Genomic DNA, 20,451 nt, shown 5'->3' with positions numbered 1-20,451 from the left:
AAGTCAGGTCATTTGCCTGAGACTAGCTCCTCACTCCCATACATTTTGGCCCAGGGCGGGCACACAGTATAAATAGGGTGCGTCTCCTGGAAAGGAAGAGTTCATTTTGTATTGGGATCAGCATATGTAGTGCCAGTGGCCATCAGACTTGTCCCCACCCAGAGAGGGAAGCCATACCTAGAGAGGCAGTCCAAGAGAGGGTCCTCTCATTTCCCATAGGCTATGTCTGCTTCTGTCATCCTGCCTTTTGATAGAATCCAACAAACCTCATTCTCCTTAGATGAGTTTGAATTTAGTTTCATCACCACTTATGGTGGCATATACCTTTAACCCTGGCACTCGGGAGGCAAACTCTCTGAGTTTGAGGCCAGCCTGGTCTACAAATGGAGTTCCAGGACAGCCATGGCTACACAGAGAAACCCTGTCTCAAAAAAACCAAAACAACAAAACCAAAATAAAAGACAAAACAAATAAACCCTAAGCCCTTGTATAAAACAAGATTCCAGATGATCCGTTTGCTCCCAAATATCTTGTTCAGGGGATCTGTTTTCTTGGTGCAGTAGCATCCCTAATCTGTGCCTTGCACACAGTGGGTGCGCCTTGCACACAGTGGGTGCTGGCCTCATGCTCCTCGGGTATTTACTGAGCTTCTTCTGCTGCCAGCTTCTGGGAGGACAGTGAGCATCCTGACCCCATAATTTGTTCTGTGTCCCCCTTCCTCTCTGTCTCTGCTTCAGTCAGTCTCACTCTGCAGGGCTTTGCCAACCACACTGGTGGGGACTTCATTGGTTTCCTTTAGGCTCTGGTCTTCAAGAGATGTCGATAAGAGACCATTTTCCCATGGTGTGGCACTGCTTGTAGCCAGGGACTGATTACCTCTCTCTGAAACCAGGCCATCCCCTGGGCCCATCTTGAGCTGGTGCTTAGTTTAGTGTGCCTAAGCATCAGGAAAATGTGAGAGATTCTTGCCCCACTGCCTCTCTCCGGGCGGCTTGTGCCAGCTGCAAGGCCCTCATGAGGCAGTTAGGTGTCTCTGTGTGGCAGATTCATTGTTCCATATTTTTATTTAATTACTCACTTTTACAGCTCTCGGAATAAATCTAATTATCCATCTGTTATGCTACACTATGGTGCTGCAGTTCATGCAACTCTCTCTCATTGCGTGATGTTTGTCAACTTGACCTTGCCCTCGTCCAAAGCTCGTGGCCCTCTGTGTGGCTCCGTGCCAACTCCTCAGTGAGTCCCTTGCACCAGGCAGTCTGTTAGGACCCGGACAAAGCTGACTTCAAGTTGCTCTTAGAACTGAGGTTGGCAGAGGACTGGAGGGAGGGGGGGGTGTCAAGGAGCCATCCCTGAGGTCTCGATGACCTGAGAGAGGTTGGAGATTTTGATGGAGTGCCAGAAGAAAGCAGAAGTTCTTGCCACGGCTCCAGTCCCTCCCCAGAGAGTAGCCAGATGAAGTCTGGCTGAAGGGATGTGACAGTGGCCACCTTTGGGCATATGTGTGCACTGTGGAACCATAGGATTGAGTCACAGCTGGCATGATAGATGGCAGAGGCAGACATTTAATTTATTAGAAATTATTTCAGGGGCCATGTGGAAGTTACTAGGCTCCCAGTCTTTGTTGCTCTCTCTCCTGTCTAAAATTATATTAATATGATTAGAAATTAATTTGTTGGTATAGGCGATTGTAGGTATTCTCAGAAGGGCTCTGGTAGTGTTGGACAGGTCTATTGTCTCCCTTTTCTCAAGTAGCTGGGGATCAAGGATGGTGGGGGCACTTGAGGGACCTGGCCAAAGGAATCAAACAGAAGAGGAAGGAGAAGGGGGAAGAGAAGGTAAAATTCAGAGCATCAGTTGGCCTTCAGTGAGCTCATAGCGTGGTGAGCGTTCAGTAAAGGAGGGAGACCATAGACACAGTCATCTCCTACCTGGTTAACAAGGGTAGACACAGCAGACCCCACTGTCTCAGCAATGCTGGGGGTCACAGATACAGGCTGGTATCATCTCCCTCCGTAGCCACTGCTGCGAACCATTCAAGGGAATTCATGGTGTGGCAGAGACGCTGACTACCAGCCTGGTAGGTACTGAAGAGGAGGCTGAAGGCATCAGGAAAGCGGAGCAGGGCTGCAGGGACGGGCAAATGGTCCTGGGATGTGTCTCCGTCCGTGGAAGTGGTGTGTGAGGTGAGACTTGAAGGAAGATAGACTCAGGGAGGGGGTGGGTGAGGGTTCCTGGGGAGGGGCTGCTGTAGAGAGCACAGTATATTTAAGTTGAGAAGGACTCTGGGAGGAGGTGGCCTCCTTCACTGATAGGTTGTTTTCAGCAGGACTCCCTGAATGGCTTCCTTGTGGAGCCGCTCTGCTTAGGCTCCATTCTGCTGTCTCACCTGCGAGCCCTCTGCTCAGGAGGTGTCACTGACTTTCCCCCATACACACGCTCCATTTCCAACCAGAACTTCACCAGGGTGGAGCTCATTACAGCCCAGTGCCTAGGCCCTCCATCTTTCCCTTTCTGGTTAAAACTTGGCAGGCACCAAAGACTGCCGAATCAGTTCACAGGCCTTCACCTTTCCCAGTCCCTGTCCCACCCACCCCAGCCACATGGCCGCCTCAGACAAGCTTTTCCTATCATCAGAGCCTCTGGTGATTTTCTCTAAATTCCCCTCATTCCAACAAGCAAGTTTCAGTGACTAATTGCTGGTATTTTTTTCCTCGAGACTCTATTTATAAAGGCTGTCGTGAGGAGGGGTGGGGGAGGGGATGCAGCCTCTGGGAGGGCGAGTGGTGCTGTTCTTGGCTACTGCCATCCTTAAACTGCAGCCCAGTGGCACCCATGTCCACACACTGTCTTTATTCTTTTTTTGGGGGGGGCTTGTTTTGTTTTTTTGTCATTTCAACATTTGCTCTTTGAACATCTAACATCCTTTTATGCTCCCGTCTCCACAGAAGGTTGTTGCATTTTGTCCCCCACTGAAGCTGCATTTTCCTTTTGTCAGATTTTTCACTTTCTTCTTTATTGTATTTTGATCAGTGTGGCCGTTTGGGTCTGGGTTTTATTGGGAGCTTTTCATCTTCCTGGCAGTGAACCTCACAGCCTGCTCTCTGCATAAGCTGGGATCTGCTGCCTGCCCGGACCATGGTATGAGAGACCAGCTTGCTGTGAGTCCAGGGTGGCACACAGCAGAAGCCCCTGGAGGGGTTGTTAAATGCAGATGGCCACTCACCTTCTCCACAGTTACTGATCTAGCAGAGCTGGCTTGAGGCCTGAGAATTCGTGTTTCTGCCTAGTTCCCAGATACTGCCAGTGCTGCTGGCCAGAGAGCAGATTTAAGAACCATGCCGCAGAGCTCTTTGACTCAAGCCTGGCATCTAGCACAGGAGAGGTAGATTAGCAGGACATGCGTGTGGTTTCTTCTTTCCATTCTGCGTCAAGCTCTGAAATTAAGTGATGGGGGATGTTGAAGGTGTCGTCATGATGTGCCATGAGTCCACTGTCGTGTCTGACATCCACAGTCCTCCTTTGGGTCTTGGCATCTTGACACTGTCTTGGTCTTCCAGCTAGCAGCAGCTCACTATGAATGCCTACTAGAATCCTTGGAACCCCACACTGGGGCCTCCAGGACTCTCCTCCGAATGTGACATTGGGGAAATTACTTTGCTTTCTGTGACTCAGTTTGTGCACCTGCTTCTCTGGGCTGTCACGAAGAACATGAGCTGGGACTTGAGAGCTGTTGGATGGAGGTGCCCAAGAACCTGAAGAGGGTGTGTGACCACTGCTCACCCGCCAGGGCCCAGAGCCCTAGAAATGATGTTTGCTCTCTGGAAACCTCTTCTCTGTTGAAGAAATGGTGCAGGAGCTGAAGGTGGCATGGCCGTGGATGAGTTAGGTCCGTGTGTGCAGTATGGCCAGGAGTTGTGGGACCCAAGGATCGTTCTGAGTAGGGATGAGCTGGATCTGCCCTGCTGTTTGTTCTCCCTGCCTTTGTGCCAACTACCAGCTCTGGCATGGCAGAAGTAGTTGAGTGTCAGGTAGAAGAAGGTCAGTGTTGATAATGCTAATAACATTGTCGTGTTAAAAAGTAGTGTAAGAAGTCTCATCATTAGTTTCTTATCATGAGGACTCTATGAAATAAGCTTCATTTTACAGATGTAGAAGCCTTGGCAAAGATAGGCTAATCAACTTGTCTCAAGGTCTTGCAGAAAAGGAATCTGGATTCAAATTCAGGTCTGTGTGGCATTTCCTTCTGCAGGGTTATCTATCCCTTTGTGTAGTCTGGCTTTAACCTGTTCCCAAGAACCTTTGCCCCTCAACTCAGCATCCAGGTTCTATGAAAAGTACTGGATGTCTTCCATAGAGCCTAACACAAAGCCTTATACACGCAGCAGCTGGACACGTTCTCTTCGTGCCTCTTGTTCCAGTGCAGTAATTAACAGAACCATCCTTCACTCTTCTTGTCCTGCTTGAGTCAATAAATTATATGATTACCCTACTTAGGTGTGACTATTCCTTCCAATCTGAGGGCCGTGGCACTTTAGTAGGGTACCCTGAAAGATTCAACTGTTTTTAAGACTCAGAGAAATAAAACCCAGATGGTGAAATTTGAAGCACTTTTATGACCTAGTGGGCAAGAGTATTGTCCCATAATCCTGTCACAGGAGATGGGAATTGAAGGCTATTATGGGTCAGTGTATCTGTACTTAGATTTCATGGGACCGCTGTGCTTCACACGAGTGCCTGACACACAAGGAAAGGACAAAGCTCTGCTTGGGGTTCCCCCTCTCAGCTCTATAAACTCCAGGCTTGGCCTTACCCACACTACCACCTTCTACTACTCCTGCTGGAAGGGACCCTGACCCCAGTTCCCAGGAGCTTCCAGTTTAGGTTTTTGCTTATCTCAGGCCCTGTCTCTGTACCTGGATGGGGGCTGTGCTAGGATCAGGGCCCAGGCCCAGCCATGGTTCACACCGCTCACATCCAGCCCCACTGTGGTTCATGCTCTGCTCACATCCAGGCAGATGTCCTGAGCATGTCCTGGTCCCATGTGCCCATGTGCAGGTGCTCAGAACTGCCTGCACATGCCAGTCCACATTTGAACTGGTTCCGTGTTTTCTCTTTTCAAGTTGTGATCTAAAATTCAGTCTGTAAGGAATGCTAAAGCATCAAGCCTTTGTTCCCCTTGCTATTTGGGCCAATGAGACTTTGTGTTTGATTCAGTGACAATTGTTGAATCTTAAATAAACCATTCACATTATGACATTAACTATTTTATGAGTGTAACTTTTTCTTTGACGTTAGAATGATCCTTGCAGAAGGCCTTTTAATGATTTATCAGAGCCAGAGTTAAAGGGTTTATGGAAAGCATTTTTTAACATTTTCTTAAAAGGAGAAATAGCCTCCTCCTACTCTTCTTCCTTCCTTCCTCCTCTTTTTTTTTTTTTTTTTTTTTTAAAAACAGGGTTTCTCTGTGTAGCACTGACTATTCTTGAACTTGCTGGCCTCAAACTCACAGAGATACCCCTGCCTCTCTGCCTATTTGCCTCTTGAATGCTGGGATTAAAAGCAGGACCATACCCAGCAAAAACTGTATATTTATCTGACTCCAGGTGGACAGTGCTAACAGAGCTTTAGGGTTCTCTTCTGCTCTTAAGGACCTTGGTTTTTGCCAAGGCCATCCTTCCTAGACAGGCAGCCAGCTTCCTCCACACATCTCTGTTGGCTATTAATTTTGCTTACTAGAGGCAGGAACTATTCCTATTCTTTGCTCTGGACCTATAATACTTAACTGAATGCTAAGCACAGTCACTATTTGTAGAACTTACTGGCCCAGGAATCCCAGACAAATAGCATGCTCACAAACCAAACCATCCATTACTCTGTCTCTAGAAACTGAAAGTAACTAGGATTCTCCCTCAGTTGTTAGGAATGTCTACAGAGTGAGAAGCCTTCCCTTTCCTTCTAGGCCCCCATTCTCAAATCTGATGAATGAGGTCATCCTCTGGAAAATCTGGCCTCCCTCCTGCATCTAAGGAAGCCGTGGGGCTGGGAGTATAACTTAATTGGAGTGTTTATCCAGCCGCCCAAGGCTTTAGTTCATTCCCCATCACTAACAAAAACAAGAAGCAAGCCCTTTATTCTTCCTTTGTAAAATTTTATTTCGGTGGATGTATGTGTAGCTGCTTGTCTGTGTGTGCACCATGTGTGCAGTGCTCAAGGAGGCCAGAAGAGGGCATCAGATCCCCTAGAGCTGGAGTTACAGGTGAGTCTCATGTGGAGCTGGGAAACACACCCAGGTCCTCTGTAAGAGCAGCCAGTGCTCTTAGCTTCTGAGCCACTTCTCCAGCCCCCTTTAATCCTTTGTAAGCCAGAATAAGACCCTCTCGATCCCTGAGGCAGACTGGGGGCCATGCAACAAAGCTTTTTCCGTGAACAAAGCTGCATGGGAAACTCAGGCTAGTGGGACCTGTGCGAGCAGCCTCACAGCTTGTAGCTAGGCACCGAGGCCATGTACATCCACCCCCACAGACAACCAGAAAGGAACCTGGGCTTCATGTGCCTTTTAGAACCTGGACTAAGTGTTTATAAAGATCCTTCCAAATACCAATGATGTAAAATATTTGGATGGTTCACCATACTGTTCACCATATTTAAACTGTCAGAAACCTTAAATATCTGAGCAAAACCTCAGCAAACAAAGGATATTTTGAGGCTTGTTATGTATGTTGCACAAGAGACATTTGTAGACTATTCGACTTCCAAATCTTGCAAATGAAGCTCTCCGGTGTTGTCATCCTCAGCTGTAGACCATCCCACGACTGCTGCCTTTCTCTTGCTATTAAGAGATTGCTCATTCATAAACATTTCTACAGTTGTGTAGCAAAAGCAACTCCGATTGAGATGAGTTTCCTTCTGTGAGATATGCTGTGTTTATCAAGTTTATTAGAGCACAGAGATGGGGTGGGGATGAAGGGAAAGGGTGTTTGGTTTCCCAGACACATCTCAGAACTCAGAGAGCAAGGTCTGGCTGAGCCACCCAGGATCTGCTTATGGTGTTTTCTCTGTGCTTAGAGCAGGGGTTTACTGCATAGTTTCCTTGGACGATGCCCTTGCTGTGCAAGCTGCGGCCCACCCTCCTTCCCTCCAGCGCTAGCACCTGTGGGGTGGCAGACCACTGTTGGGAATAAATAACCTCGACACATACCTATCTATCTTTGCACTCTCTAGTAAACTTAAATAAATCTCGCCGTGGTAAAAAACCCTCCCCAGTGCTTTAGCCTAACTTTCCTTCTGCTTAGCCGTGTTATCCCTGCCTCACCTCCCTCCCTGCCAAAGACAATTGCAGAGACTTCTTGGAATGATTAGAGGCCACAGATAATTCTCTTTAGCTCCCTCTCTTCCATGCTCCCCACCCTGTGGTCTCCCTCTAGCCTGCTCTAATTAGCTTCTTTGATCCTTGCTCCCAGTCTCTCCTCTAGCTTGTTAATTACATTTCCCCTCCTGGATTCTCTCAGTACCGCCTTTGTGTAACAGCTACAGGAGCTGAGGATGGGAACCTCAGGCCATGGCTTGGAAGCCGTTTCCTCTTCCTCATTCCCTGCCACACATGGACCCTCCCACTTCTGAGACTGCTGAAGACCCAAACGTAAAAGCAGTGCACAGTGATGGAGTGATTTATTCTGGGACATCTTAGAGCTTTATTAAATCCTTTCATCTCCTATAAGTCTGTGACACATTATTGCTCACCCCCACTTTATAAGTGACATAAGAGAGATGTCTTCACCTATCTGAGGCATACAGCCTGGAAATGCTAGGTGCAGGACTTGAACCCAGGTTTCTCTAAGTCTACATCAGGACACTCCTTCAGTCAGTTCCCTCTCTGAAGTTGGGATCTGGGTTGAAAAAAGTCTAGATCATTGGCTTTTAGCTGTCAAAGGACCTACCAGTTCATCAGCCCACAGCTGGGATCACTGTCCCCTTATGGCTCACCACAGAAGCGAGTTGATGAGGCTCTGCATAGTTAGAAAGCAGGTTCTGATCCGTCATTGGCTTGCCTGGTTTTTGTTTTGTTGCTCAGGCTGGCATCACATTCGATCTAAAGCCAAGGATGACCTTGAGCTTCTGACCCTCAGCCTCCGCCTCCGCCACCACCTTCGACTCTGAGGTTGGTTTATGTGGTTCTGAGGACTAAGCCCAGGGTGTGTATATGCTAGGCAAGTTCTCTATCACCTCATCCCAGCTCCGTCTCCCCCTAGCCTGCTCACAGTTTTAACTCACTTCTCTGACAGTTTCATCTCTCAGAAGATTAAGAAAACAACAAAGAAAAAATCCCCCACTGGAATTGTACTGTGATCAATAAGAAGAATTCGTTTGGTGCCGTGAGAGATTGGAGAACCTTTTCAGAAACTGACTATGTTTGGAGAGGCCAAGGGGAATGAAGAAAGTCTCTGACTCTAGGTTTTATGGGAAAGCAGATTTTAGAAGGTCTCAGAAAAAAAAAGTAGACATGATGTCTGAACCAGTTTTTTGAGAAGGATGGCTCAGTCTGAAAGCAGAAATGTGCCGACTAAAGTCCGCATGATTGCTGCGGGCGTGGAGGGACCTGTCTAAAGAGCCCACGGGCTTCGTGGGGAACAACTAGAGTTTATATAAAAAGTTAAAAAACCAAAAAGGATCAGAAAAGTAGGAAGGAGCTAGCCTCAGAACTGCCAGGGCGGGGATGCCAGGGCGGGGATGCCAGGGCGGGGATGCCAGGGCGGGGATGCCAGGAGAGATGAGAAGCCCCGAGCCTCCGGTGTAGAGAGGATGATCTAGAAGCTTAGAGCGCCTGCTTGCTGCCAGTGACTGTGCTGGGCAGCCATGATTCTTCTGTTTGGCCTCTGCCTTCTCTTTCAAGGGCAGTGGGCTTCCCACTGGAAAGAGGAGCTTGAGGTCAAGGGTATGGTTCTGAGTTCAAGAGCTTCTCCAAATTAGGTCTGAAAAGTCAGGTGTCAAAGGAAAACTTAGGAACATCTTCATGTGCCCTGGGTGACCTGAATCTTTGTGGTGCGTTGGGGATGGAAAGGGACAGGGAGGCCAAACCTTGCAGAATAATAATTTAATGTTTGAGTCCTTCCCTGCTTCCCTCCTCTCTCTTTTATGAGAGAACAAATATCAGTGTCAATGATCTCAGTCAACACAGCACAGGATTACAGACTGTGACGCTAACGGGAGTCTAAAACTGTCCATTATGAGTGTCCGGGAGGAGCTGGCAAGCGCCCTCCTGCTTTTAATTTCCTTTTTTAGAAAAATTGCCAGCTACAAGATTGGTCCAATGATAAATGCTCAGAGGAAGTCTGCATTTCTTGAAAACGTGTGCTAGAATCACAGTGTGATCTATTGCACACAGGGGACACAGTAAAGGTGTGGAGTTGTAGCAAGGATCTCTCCACTGTGGGCGTGTTCCCGAAAACTCACGTCACCCCGTCCAGTCCGTCGTGTTTTGAATCTTTTTTCTCCCTTCCTTCTTCCCTCCCTCCCCCCTCCTTCCCTCCCTTTCTCCCCCCCTTCTTTTTTCTTTCTCTCACATCTTGGTACTTTCATTAAGCCATGGCAGCAGATGACACAAAAAGGAGCGAGTAATTAGCATATTGGGTCCATGACAGAATGAAGACCAAAAAAAAAAAAAAAAAAAAGGAAAGTGACAGGCTAGGATGAAAGGCACAAATGGCCACATGATGCTCTAATTTTTCTATTAAAAATGTAATTTTTGGCAGCTGGAGAGCTGGCTAGGGAGCGAGAGCAGTTGTAGCTCTTACAGAGGACCCCGAGGTTCAGGTCCAAGCAGCTCACAACCACCAGCACTTACGTTCCAGGGGTTCTAACGCACCCTTCTGGCATCCGACGGTACTGCACGCACATGGTACACAGATAAAACACGCATACCTAAAATTTAAAATGAATATTTTTAGGTATTTTAAAATTATTTCTTTTATTTTTTGAGATTATAATATAATTACATCATCTTGCCCTTCTCTTTTCTCCTCCCATATGGCCCTCCTTGTTCTTTTTCAAATTTATGGCCTCTTTCTTCATGAATTGCTGGTGTGTGTGTGTGTGTGTGTGTGTGTGTGTGTGTGTTCCTGCACACATCTGTATAGCCTGTTCAATCTGTATAATTATAATGTTACTTATTTTTATGGTCTCAGGGCTGACCAGTTGGGATTGGGTCATCAGTTTGTGTGCTCTTCCCTAGGGGGGCCTCTTAGCCTCTCTGTATTCCTTTATTGCCCATGGTTTTCTTTTGTTTTCTTTTGTTTTCAGTAGAGTTGAGGCTTCCTGAGCTCCATCCATGTTAGCGTGTTAGCGTCTTAGCGTGTCTAATGTTGACCACCTTGAGCTTAGGTTCAGGTGGCCATATCTGTGAGACTTTACAGGTTGGCTTCTGATAATTCCTAGGAGACAATCTCACAGCAAATTATGCCCCCCCCGACTCCTACAGTCTTCTGCCCTCTCCTCCACAGTGTTCCCCAGGACTTAGGCTTGACTGTATTCTGGATGTATCCATTGGAACTGTACTCTGTATTTTGATTGATTGTGGTTTTCTGTAGTGGTCTCCATATGTTGTAAAGAGAAGTTTTCTTGATGAGAGGTGAAACCTACACTAGAGTATTAGGACACATTTTTAGATTGTAGTTAGGGATTATTCCAGTTTAATAAGTAGAAGTTGTCAGTTCTCCTCCAAGATCTGGGACGTAGGTGACTGGGTTTCCAGTCCCAGACATGTCTTCTCACTTGTTGAGTGGGTGTTTTGTTTTGTTTTGTTTTCAGGCAGGGCTTCTCTGTGTAGCCCTGGTTGTCCTAGAACTCACTTTGTAGACCAGGCTTATCTAAAACTCAGAGATTCACCTGCCTTTGTGTTCCAAGTGCTGGTGTTAAAGGTATGCTCCACTACCACCCAGTTTTGTCTAGTAGGTCTTAAATACAGTTAGAAAGCTGCTGGTGACTGCCAAGGTATGCGTGCCATTGCTGTACCTTTAGGATTATAATGATGCCATGCCAGTCATTGTTATAAACTTTAAAAGTCATTTAATTTAGAGGCCATGTGTGGTAATATATACTTTATTTCCAATACTTAGGAGGCACAGGCAGGCAGATCTCTGAACCAGGACTACATAGTGAGACCTTATCTCAAAACTTAATTTTACCACTAAAATGATTAAAAGCAGTTTAATACATAATTGTCTATATTCGTTGTTTAGAAAGAAATTGACCTCTGGAAGTGAATGCATGGCATAATATCTCATTAGTTGAAACTTCATTTTTGCCTTAATACATTTAACATTTATTCTTTAATAAGACTAAATTAAAAACACTATATTTAGTTTCTGAATCATGTTGGGAAATCCCAGGTTCATTGGAGGATCATGTAACCAGCCTCCAGAGATTTGACCTAAGCAAAGTCAGTCCTATAAAGTACTGTCATAAGCACAGAGATAGCCTCAAACATAGGGACAGAGTAGCCCTGTGACAGAAATGGTTGGGCCCACTGGTCTGTTTGACCAAGCTGGAGCCTCTGAGATGGATGGAGGAGCATCCCATGGAGCACTGTGAGAAGTCAGGGATGCAGGGGACACAGCAACAACAAGAACAGGGTGCCGGGGCCTGACCAGGGATGGCAGCCTTCTTTGGGCATTTGGAGCCCTGAGCTTCAGAAGGGCTGAGATCTATTGTGCAGAATCAGGCACCTTCCACTTAGAGAGGGCAGAAGCTCCATGCGGGTAGCCCGCAGGTCAGAATCAGAAGGCTAATCCCAGCAGGTTAGAGAGATGAGGGACAGACCATAGGCAAGACATTAGGGCTAGTTAATGTTGGGTCTTAGGATACAGATGTGTGCAACATTCAGGGAAAAGTGGAGTTTGGAGCTAACACCTACTAAATTGTAATTTAGTATATGCAGGTAGGGTTTAGATTTTGTATTTTTGAGACATGTCTCGCTCACCAAAAGTGTTCCTTTCTGAAATCACTGCAACATATCTGTTGCAGAAGAAGCATAGTGTTTCAAATAAAAGTGTCTCATCCCAGAAAGTGAGACACTCACAAAGACTGGGAGAAGCGCATCAGAGCTGGGCGGGGCAACCTCAGTCCCAGCACTCAGGGCAGAGGCAGGCAGACCTTTGAACAGGGCCAGCCTAGTCTTCAGAGTGAGTTCTAAGACAGCCAGGGCTATACAGAGAAACTTTGTAAAAACAAACAAAAAACCAAACGTGTCAGAAAGACATTAGCCATGGTGTGAAGGGTACTAGTGATTGATTCAAGGGTACTTTGAACATCAAAATATTAACAAAGGTGAATTGTGTTCCATGGGATAAGTGAGAATCTGTGAATCCATACTGATATGTAGATAAACAAATGAAGGAAGACAGAGCTGCTGTTTCAGGTACAGTGCCAATATACAGAGATGGAAGCCATGTGGCGTATAGATGTTACCAGTTGACAGTACAGAGATAATTAGGCAAGAATTGCCAGTGAATGCCAGAGCCAGTGGACGAAAGACTGATGAGGAGCAGGTTGTCTATCTCACAGTGTCCATACGCTAGTTATTAATTTGTATGGGATAACAATGTCATAGTGGAGAAATCTGAGGAGCACCCCATGATCAAATATTCAAAGTGAATGTGACTACATGTGGAGCTGACTGACGTCCTGTGTCCCCTGGTATGATGTACTGAGAAATAAACAACGTGTTTTTGTGATATTCCTGCCAACATGAATAACCTCAGTCTAATCACCAGATAAATCTGAACTGAGGGACAGTGCACACATGGCCCGCACTCTTAAATGTCAGTGTCATGCAAAATAGGCCTTCCAGAGCACAGGGGACAAACAATGTGCTACTGCTGTGGGCTTGGGACAAACAAAATGTGCTAGTGCTGTGGGCTTGGACTGCACCTGGGATGAAAACAGTTTTTTTTGTTTGTTTGTTTGTTTGTTTTTTTAATGGTTTTGTTGTTGTTTTGTTTTGTTGGTTGGTTTGGTTTTTTGAGACAGGGTTTCTCTGTATAGCCCTGGCTGTCCTGGAACTCACTTTGTAGACTAGGCTGGCCTCGAACTCAGAAATCCGCCTGCCTCTGCCTCCCAAGTGCTAGGATTAAAGGCATGTGCCACCATGCCCGGTGAAAAATATTTTTCAAAAGAAGAAAAAGAAGAAGAAGAAGAAGAAGAAGAAGAAGAAGAAGAAGAAGAAGAAGAAGAAGAAGAAGAAGAAGAAGGAAGAAGGAAGAAGGAAGAAGGAAGAAGGAAGAAGGAAGAAGGAAGAAGGAAGAAGAAGAAGATGATGATGATGATGATGATGATGATGATGATGATATTATTGGATGGCTAGCAAAACCTGAGCATCTTGTAAGCCTCTGTGTCGGTGTAGGTTCCTGACCTGGTACCTGTGCTGTCTGTGTGCTTAGGAAAAATATTCTCATGTGTTTAGGGGTAGATGGGTATCATACCCCTCGACCTATTCTGAAAGTTTCCCAAAAGTTCTGTGTATATATTTATGTAGAGAGGGGTTAGGATACAGCTCAGTGGTAAAGGATTAGTTGCGTGTGTGCAAGACCCTGGGTTTGATCTCCAGCACTGAAGACAATTAAGAAAGATGGGAGGAGGGAAGAAAAGAAAACATTTGGTTACACTGATGTGGTAACATTAACACTGGAGAATCTTGATGGGAGGTTTCTCTGTAAATTACTTTTCTGTTTGTTGTTACTGTTGCTGTTGTTTTGAAATGGCATCTTGAGCCTATGAATTCAAATTATCCTTTTGCCTTAATCCCTGCATACTGGGATCCCAGGTACATGCCACTGTGTCTAGCTTATTTTTTCTGTAATTTGCATAGCCTAATTTGAAATGGCTTACAAAAAGTAATGTTCCAGGGAGTGTATGTTGTGTGATTGATTACATACTTGCTTGTCCCCAAATGGCCTGCACCCCACACTTCAGGATTGCACATATTGCAAACTGGTGCTTTGTAGACGCTCAGGCCACATTCTGAGCTTAGGCCGGTGAGGACAATGGAGATAGAATCTTACTGTCTGTGAGAAAACAAATGCACAGCTCTCTCGGGCAGAACCATGCAGGGTCTAGGCTGGGACAGCCACCCAGAGATGTGCCTGTGTCCTGTGACATGGCATCTTCTCAAGACCTCCTAGAACACAATGAAAAGAAGAAATGTTTGGCTGAGCGTGGTGGCGCACGCCTTTAATCCCAACACTCGGGAGGCAGAAGCAAGCGGATTTCTGAGTTCGAGGCCACCCTGGTCTACAGAGTGAGTTCCAGGACAGCCAGGGCTATACAGAGAAACCCTTTTTTCTTCAAGAAGAAGAACAAGAAGAAGGAGAAGGAGAAGAAAAGAAGGAAGAAAGAAGAAATGTTTGCCTTACTTCAAAGTGATTTGAGACCCCACAAGAAAGCACACACCCTCAAGGTGTCTCCCAGAGCCCGTGCGCATCTGGGGATATGGTAGATACAGGCTGGCCTCCAGGCTTTTACCTGAGCATTTTCTGGTCCCATCCACTTGCCAGCATCCTCCATTCCTCCTCCCAGACTTCTGCCTCCTCCGTCTTTCCTCCCTTTTCAGAGATTCACACTCCACTTTAAATCAGATTATCTCAAGTGGAGTTCCTGTGTATCCTACACTGCACACTCTCTGTGGCCTAGAGACAGTGCCGTGGCTTAAAATCCACAGTCAGAGGACTCACAGCTCATGCAATGCTCTCCCCAAACAATCTTAAAATTGCTAATTGTTGAAAGAGCTCACCTTTTCATGTTATAGTATGCAGCTAGCCATGAAGGTCAAGGCTGGACAGTTCAGGCATCAGACCTGTGTCAGACACATTCTCATGTGCTCTCTGGCCCTGCCTGGCTGCTCTTGAAGCTAGGTCTTCTACTGTAGCCAGGTACCTGCTCAGCTTAGCCAAAATATGACCAATGGCCCTTGGCAGATTGACATATTTCTGTCACCTGACCCAAACTGTTTGATTTCAGCAAATGCAATCACTTCCAATTCTGAGATCCACACTTCTCCCTGCCTGTCCCACTTAAGATTTACAGAGCAGCAGCTGCTACTGGCCCTCTGCACACAGACAGCTGACTTGCCTGCTGATTGTGAACATCCCCACAATCCAAGTGCTAATGGTATTTATTCAGTGCAGCCGGCTTAGCCCTGATGAACAGCGTTTATTCTCGTTTATCACCCTGCAGACAAGCTCCACCCTCATCCCCTTGACTTTGAGTCCACTGGTGTAGAGAGCAGGGTAGGCTTCTGACCCCTTTGTAGAAGGCCACCTTCTAGCCACCAGGACTGGCCCTCTCTAGGATCAGGCAGAACGCTGGTCCAGAGTCACAGGCTAGCATGGATAGTGCTGTTAAAGAATCGGTTAGGCCCCTACGATGGTTTGTATATTCTTGGACCAGGGAGTGGCACCATTTGGAGGTGTGACCTTGTTGGAATAGGTGCATCACTATGGGTGTGGGCTTAAGACTCTCACCCTAGTTGCCTGGAAGTCAGTCTTCCACTAGCAGCCTTTGGAAGAAGACATAGAACTCTTAGCTCCTCCTGCACCATGCCTGCCTGGATGCTGCCATGCTCCCACCTTGATGGTAATGGACTGAACCTCTGAATCTGTAAGCCAGCCCCGATTAAATATTGTTTTTTAATAAGACTTGGCCTTGGTCATGGTGTCTGTTCACAGCAGTAAAACCCTAACTAAAACAGCCTCCTTGTGAAGCATGTCCACTGTGATTGTAGTCTTGGTGCAACACATTGTTTAGCATTTTGCTGTTCATTAGACATTCTGTCTCTAGCAGGAAGTAGCCCGAGCTCTGACCTAGGTCTTCTCAGGTCATCTGCCACTGTTGACAGAGTCTCTCTGACTGCCCTCCAGCCTTGGTCCTTGCACATCCTTAGAGCTTAGTCTTGCTATTTGGGCACACCCACATGCACACCCTGAGCACACAGTGCTGTGAACATTGAGGACCTTTAGCTGGGTTGCTCTGTCTGAGTGCATCCTGATGCCTGCTCAGGGCTGACTGGAGAAAGCCTCCCTCCTGTTGTGAGTACCTGCCTGCATAGTCTGAGGCACCTGCAATCCCCAGCCTGACCTTCCCTCTTCTCCTTAATTAACCCTTTGCCTGGGCAGCACTCCCAGGGCTAGGGCTCAGGGTTAGTGTGGACACCTTATTTAATTTGAACACATGGAAAGGCTAGGCAGCATACAGACCCAGGCTGCCAATGCCCATGTCTTGCCACAGGCCCGTGTGCCCTGGGCTGAGATGAGAAAGCAGATTTATTACCTGGGAAAGTTGTTTCAGAAATTGTTGAGAAGCCCTCCAGTTGTCTTCTTTCCTCTTTGATTTCCATCCCTGTGTTGGGAACCCATTCTCCACTCCTCTGAGTGCCTGTGCTCCCTGGGAAGGGTAGGCTGTGGTAGCGCCTGTAGGTAGCTCCTGTTTCTGGTAGCCTGCCTGAGAAGAGAGAGCCCTTTGTTCTGTTTCCAGGTGACATGGAAGGCTCTGACACTTAGCCCTGCTTGATCTACTAAGGCCCTGTAGTCTTCAGAGGGCCATGGGGGTGGGGTGGGAGCCTCAGAGGAACTTCATGGGGCTGAGTCAATGTCGGGCCTCGCGGCCCCCCTTCTTGGGGAGGAAGCGTTGGGTGTCAGTGAATTCCCCAGCATGGCAGTCTTCCCTTCATAGACCCTGTCTGTTGTGGGTGAATGTTCCATTGCCACATGATGACAGAAACGGCCTTAATTAACTCACACATTGATGAAGCAGCTGCCTGTCTCAAGTAGGGGGAATGGAGACAGAGAAGCAGCTCTGCCCAGCCCCCTGCAGACTGCCTTCCCGTCAGGAAAGGAGCTGTCAGCCTGGGACAGCGCCATCCCCTCCGCTGCTCCCTGCGCTCAAGGGTGGAGTTACCATGGGGCTGGCCAGCACCCTCTGTACATCCTTTCTGATGGGAGGATGCCAGGTCAGAGGGATAAAGGAAGCTGGTCTGCTGGGTCTTCTCGAAGCCCTGAAGCTGGCTCTGGCCGGAGGGGAAGGGGCAGGCCATTTGTGGGGATGACTTGGACCCTTGGCGTTGCATCTGTCAGCTTTGGGGGTTACTGGCTGTGTGCTGGACCTCTTCTGAGGGCAGCAGTGTGGTGCGCCATCTTTCCTGTTCCTTGTCTTCCCTCCTCCTCCTGGGTTTGGACCAGGACAGAAGCTTCCTGCCTCCAACTTGCCCGTGCTTCCCAGTGCCCTGCCACACTGCTGGGGACACTGCTGGGGACACTGCAGCTTCCTGGCTAGGAAGTTGGAGTTTGGGAGGGCAGATGGTTTGGAGGCTCCAGGGAGCCAGCCAGAGACCCAGAGAGATTTGGTGCCCATTACTGACTGCCCAGTTGTGTGCGACTGTTTGTCCTCTGGCCTGACTCTCCTGTTATCTAGGAACTCGTGTGTGGGCCTTTGAGTGGGAGCACCTCGAGTGTGCCTAAGAACACAACCACACAGGTTGCTGCGCCATGGTGCATGTGTGCAATCCCAGCATTCAACAACCTGAGGGAGTGCAGGGGGAGTGCAGTGAAGTTGAGGTTGGCTTGGGCTTCATAGCAAGACACTGCTCCAAAACCAAAACATAAACAAAGGAGAGCAAGGAACGTGCCAGGTGTGGTGGTGCACACCTTTGTCCTAGTGCTTGGGAGGCAGAGCCAGGTAGATCTGCGTGAGTTCAAGGCCAGCCTGGACTACAGAGTGAGTTCCAGGATAGCCAGGGATATGTGGAGAGACCCTGTCTTGAAAGGAAGGAAAGAATGTGAAAGGAGCTTTGTCTGGGCTTCCCCGCATGTCTCCTGCCTGACATCCTCCTTATGTCCAGGAGGGACTGGAATACTTTTTAAGGATTTATCTTTTATGCGTATGTGTACTTATTTATGTATTTTATATATGTGTGCATATTATGTGTGAATGTGCACACATGTGTATTGTGTAATATGTCCTAATATCTATGTGTGTATATGTGTGTAACATGCTGACTAGGGAGCGGTGGGCTCCTGGCCCAGCTCTGTATCTAGAGCGCACAGAGCAGGTGGTCTCCCTGGGGTGTGGCTGCCTAGGACCCTGGGAGGTGGAGCGCACATTGGTGGCTTTACATGGTGGGGGGCGGCAGCGCACATTGGTGGCTTTACATGGTGGGGGCGGCAGTAGTGCCTCCGGGTGTGCTTTCAGTTTCAGAGTGGCCTGTGGTGGGTGGTGGGACTGATGTCTCTCCTGGAGCGCCTCGGTCTGCTGTGGCCGGCGTGTGGCCGTTGGCTCAGTCGCTCTGCCATAGGCCTTTGTACCCAGGTGGGTCTGCACACGTTTATCTTTTCCCCAGCTGAGCCAGAGCCACCCCTGTGCTGGTCGGTGTGCGGTTAGCGCCCTGCTCCTGCATCCTGAGCCCTGTAAAGTGTCACCATTTCTTACGTGTCTCCCCGCAGCAATCCAAAGGTCCAAGTGGAAGCCATCGAAGGGGGAGCTCTGCAGAAGCTGCTGGTCCTCCTGGCCACAGACCAGCCTCTCCCCACCAAGAAGAAGGCAAGTCTGCTTCCTGCCCCTGCCTCGTGCCCAGCACCTGCAGGGCCTGAAGGGGAAAGGCTCCTCCCTGCCCATGCCATACCCAGCAGCTAACTCAGATGGCAGTGTCATCAAGAGGCCCAAGCACCGCTGCAGCTCACTGACCCAGCATCCCCCGAGTCTCCTGGGCCATGCTGCTTGTTGCCCATTTGCCTGCTTAGTTTTGTTGAAATTATCTGGAATCCCCTGGCTTTCATCATCCTGGGGTACACATGGACCCAAGGGAAAAAAGGAACTGGGAAGAATGGCGGCTGGGCTGGGTCACTGGGGTCACTGGGACTTCAGCTGCTTGTTCTGTGCGGTGAACATGTGGACCTCACTTACCATGGCTGCTGTGTGCCCCCCAGGTCCTGTTTGCACTGTGCTCCCTGCTGCGCCACTTCCCCTATGCCCAGCAGCAGTTCCTGAAGCTTGGGGGCCTGCAGGTCCTCAGGAGCCTGGTGCAAGAGAAGAGTGCGAAGGTACTGGCCGTGCGTGTGGTCACCCTGCTCTATGACCTGGTCACTGAAAAGGTGAGCGAGCGAGCGTTCCCTTTGTCTTGCTTTGTGTTTGTTTCTGCCATTTGACCAACGTGCGCCCTCAGACGCTCAGTGGATGGACAGATGAGAGTGGATGGACAGATGAGTGGACAGATACAGGAGACATGTACAAAGAGACTGTCATATAAGACATGATACCTTGGCTAGAACCTGAGGGCTGCTGAGGGAGGGAGGAGGTGCTAGCAATGGCTGGGTAAGGCCAAATGCGCAGGCAGTTGGTATGGTGAGGAAGGCGTGGGAGGGACAGAGCAGCAGCCAGGGAACCACAGAGCTGGGCTGGGCTGGTACCGATTCTAGGATTCTAGAAACCTGGGCACACTTCCTTTGGGAACTCTGAGCAGGGGCTCAGGGTGGACCCAATGATTGTTATCTGGGAAGACTTGGTCTCCAGTCCACTTTGGTCTTTGCAAGCCCTAAAAGCATCTTCAGATGAGAGAAGCAGGCCTGGCTTCTCAGCCTCTGTAGAGACCTAACCTTAGCTCTCCTTGCATTGCTAACTGGTGGGACAGACCTTTAATTCCTCTGCATAGAATGCAGACACACCCTTAGTACACATCTTTAATGCAAAACAATACAAGCAAAGTTAGGTTGTAGAAGGAAGCAGCCATGTTGACCATGTTTGAAAATGATGTCTAATTGAGTGGCAGACAAAGTCAGAGAAAGAATTGACAGAATAGGATATGCCCAACTCTCATGAGGAGAAAGAGGAGGAAGAGGAGGAGGAGGAGGAGGAGGAGGAGAGACAGAGAGAGACAGAGACACACGCAGAGAAACAGAGAGACACAGAGAGAGACACAACACACATGGAGGCAGAGAGAGACAGAGAGACAGACACAGAGACAGACAGAGACAGAGACGCAGAGAGAGAGACAAAGATACAACACACACACACACACACACACACACACACACAGAGATGGGGGGGTGTTACTGGAACAGTGATAGAGAGGTTGCAGAGAGAGAACAAGCTAGGTAAAGACAGAACGAACCAGAGAACGAAAAGAAGCCAGAAGATTAGAACAGATTGCCAACGTTAGTATGAGGCCAAACAGAGCAATTCAGTGAGAGGCCAAGAGAAAAGCCAGATGGAATCAGTCAGCTGGGAGAGGCGTGTGTGCCAGAACAGCTGAGTTGAACCACCCAGCCAGAGTTCAGAAAGAACAAGGAAGGGTGAGCTTATTCAGCAGTGAGTCTCTGAGACTGAAAACATGCTAGGCCTGGATGATGGTGGCTGTACAGAGGCCAGAAGCTTCCAGAACTAGGCCTAGGTTAGCAGACAGGGAGGGAG

The 20,451-nt window shown here is 48.2% G+C and overlaps 1 protein-coding gene across 4 annotated transcripts in view; it reads left to right on the top strand.

Moving 5' to 3' along the window:
• The window catches only part of Sil1 (SIL1 nucleotide exchange factor), a 235,000-nt gene that overhangs the window by 213,379 nt on the left and 1,170 nt on the right, over positions 1-20,451 (top strand). For all 4 annotated transcript variants that reach the window (XM_021214585.1, XM_029547229.1, XM_029547228.1 and 1 more), the window contains 2 exons: positions 18,489-18,585; positions 18,972-19,136. In XM_021214585.1, coding sequence (XP_021070244.1) covers positions 18,489-18,585; positions 18,972-19,136 — 262 coding nt within the window. The remainder of the gene's footprint in view (positions 1-18,488; positions 18,586-18,971; positions 19,137-20,451) is intronic.

The sequence above is a fragment of the Mus pahari genome, chromosome 15 (genome assembly GCF_900095145.1).
Source record: "Mus pahari chromosome 15, PAHARI_EIJ_v1.1, whole genome shotgun sequence".
Classification (NCBI taxonomy): Eukaryota; Metazoa; Chordata; class Mammalia; order Rodentia; family Muridae; genus Mus; species Mus pahari.
Note: the sequence above shows the minus strand (reverse complement) of the source record. Positions and strands in the feature narration are given on the sequence as shown.